We start from the raw sequence: 382 nt of genomic DNA, 5'->3' as shown, positions 1-382 counted from the left end.
CCCCCTTTCCCTTAGCCCCGCCCCTATTGTAGCCCTCCCCCTTCCCGTAGCCCCGCCCACCGCAGGTGGTCCAGCATCATGCAGGCGGCCAGCAGCGCAGCCGTGGGGTTGGCGATGTTCCTGTTAGCGATGCTCTTCCCCGTGTTCCTGGTCGCCTGCAATTACGGGGTGGGGGCACAAATCACCCCACAGCCCCTCCCCACTCTCGACCCGCCCCCCTCACACCACTCACGGTCTCAAACACGGCGTAATCGTGGCCATAATTGGCTCCTGGCACCAGGCCTGGGCCGCCCACCAGCCCTGCGCAGACGTTGTTCACAATGTTCCCATAAAGGTTGGGCATCACCATGACGTCAAACTGCTGCGGGCGGGACACCAGCTG

General features: G+C 64.1%; 1 protein-coding gene across 1 annotated transcript; it reads right to left on the bottom strand.

Annotated features, from left to right (window-relative positions):
* Window positions 1-6: 6 nt before the first annotated feature.
* On the bottom strand, window positions 7-376 carry LOC109364673 (isocitrate dehydrogenase [NAD] subunit gamma, mitochondrial-like). The gene is made up of 2 exons (XM_019611305.1): window positions 233-376; window positions 7-155 (listed from the first exon to the last, which is right to left on the bottom strand). The coding sequence occupies exons 1-2, from the start codon at window positions 347-349 to the stop codon at window positions 24-26; spliced, it is 249 nt and encodes an 82-aa protein (XP_019466850.1). The 5' UTR covers window positions 350-376; the 3' UTR covers window positions 7-23.
* Between the last annotated feature and the right edge of the window lie 6 nt (window positions 377-382).

The sequence above is a fragment of the Meleagris gallopavo genome, unplaced genomic scaffold (assembly GCF_000146605.3).
Source record: "Meleagris gallopavo isolate NT-WF06-2002-E0010 breed Aviagen turkey brand Nicholas breeding stock unplaced genomic scaffold, Turkey_5.1 ChrUn_random_7180001888978, whole genome shotgun sequence".
Lineage (NCBI taxonomy): Eukaryota > Metazoa > Chordata > Aves > Galliformes > Phasianidae > Meleagris > Meleagris gallopavo.
This window is presented reverse-complemented; position numbering and strand designations above follow the sequence as displayed.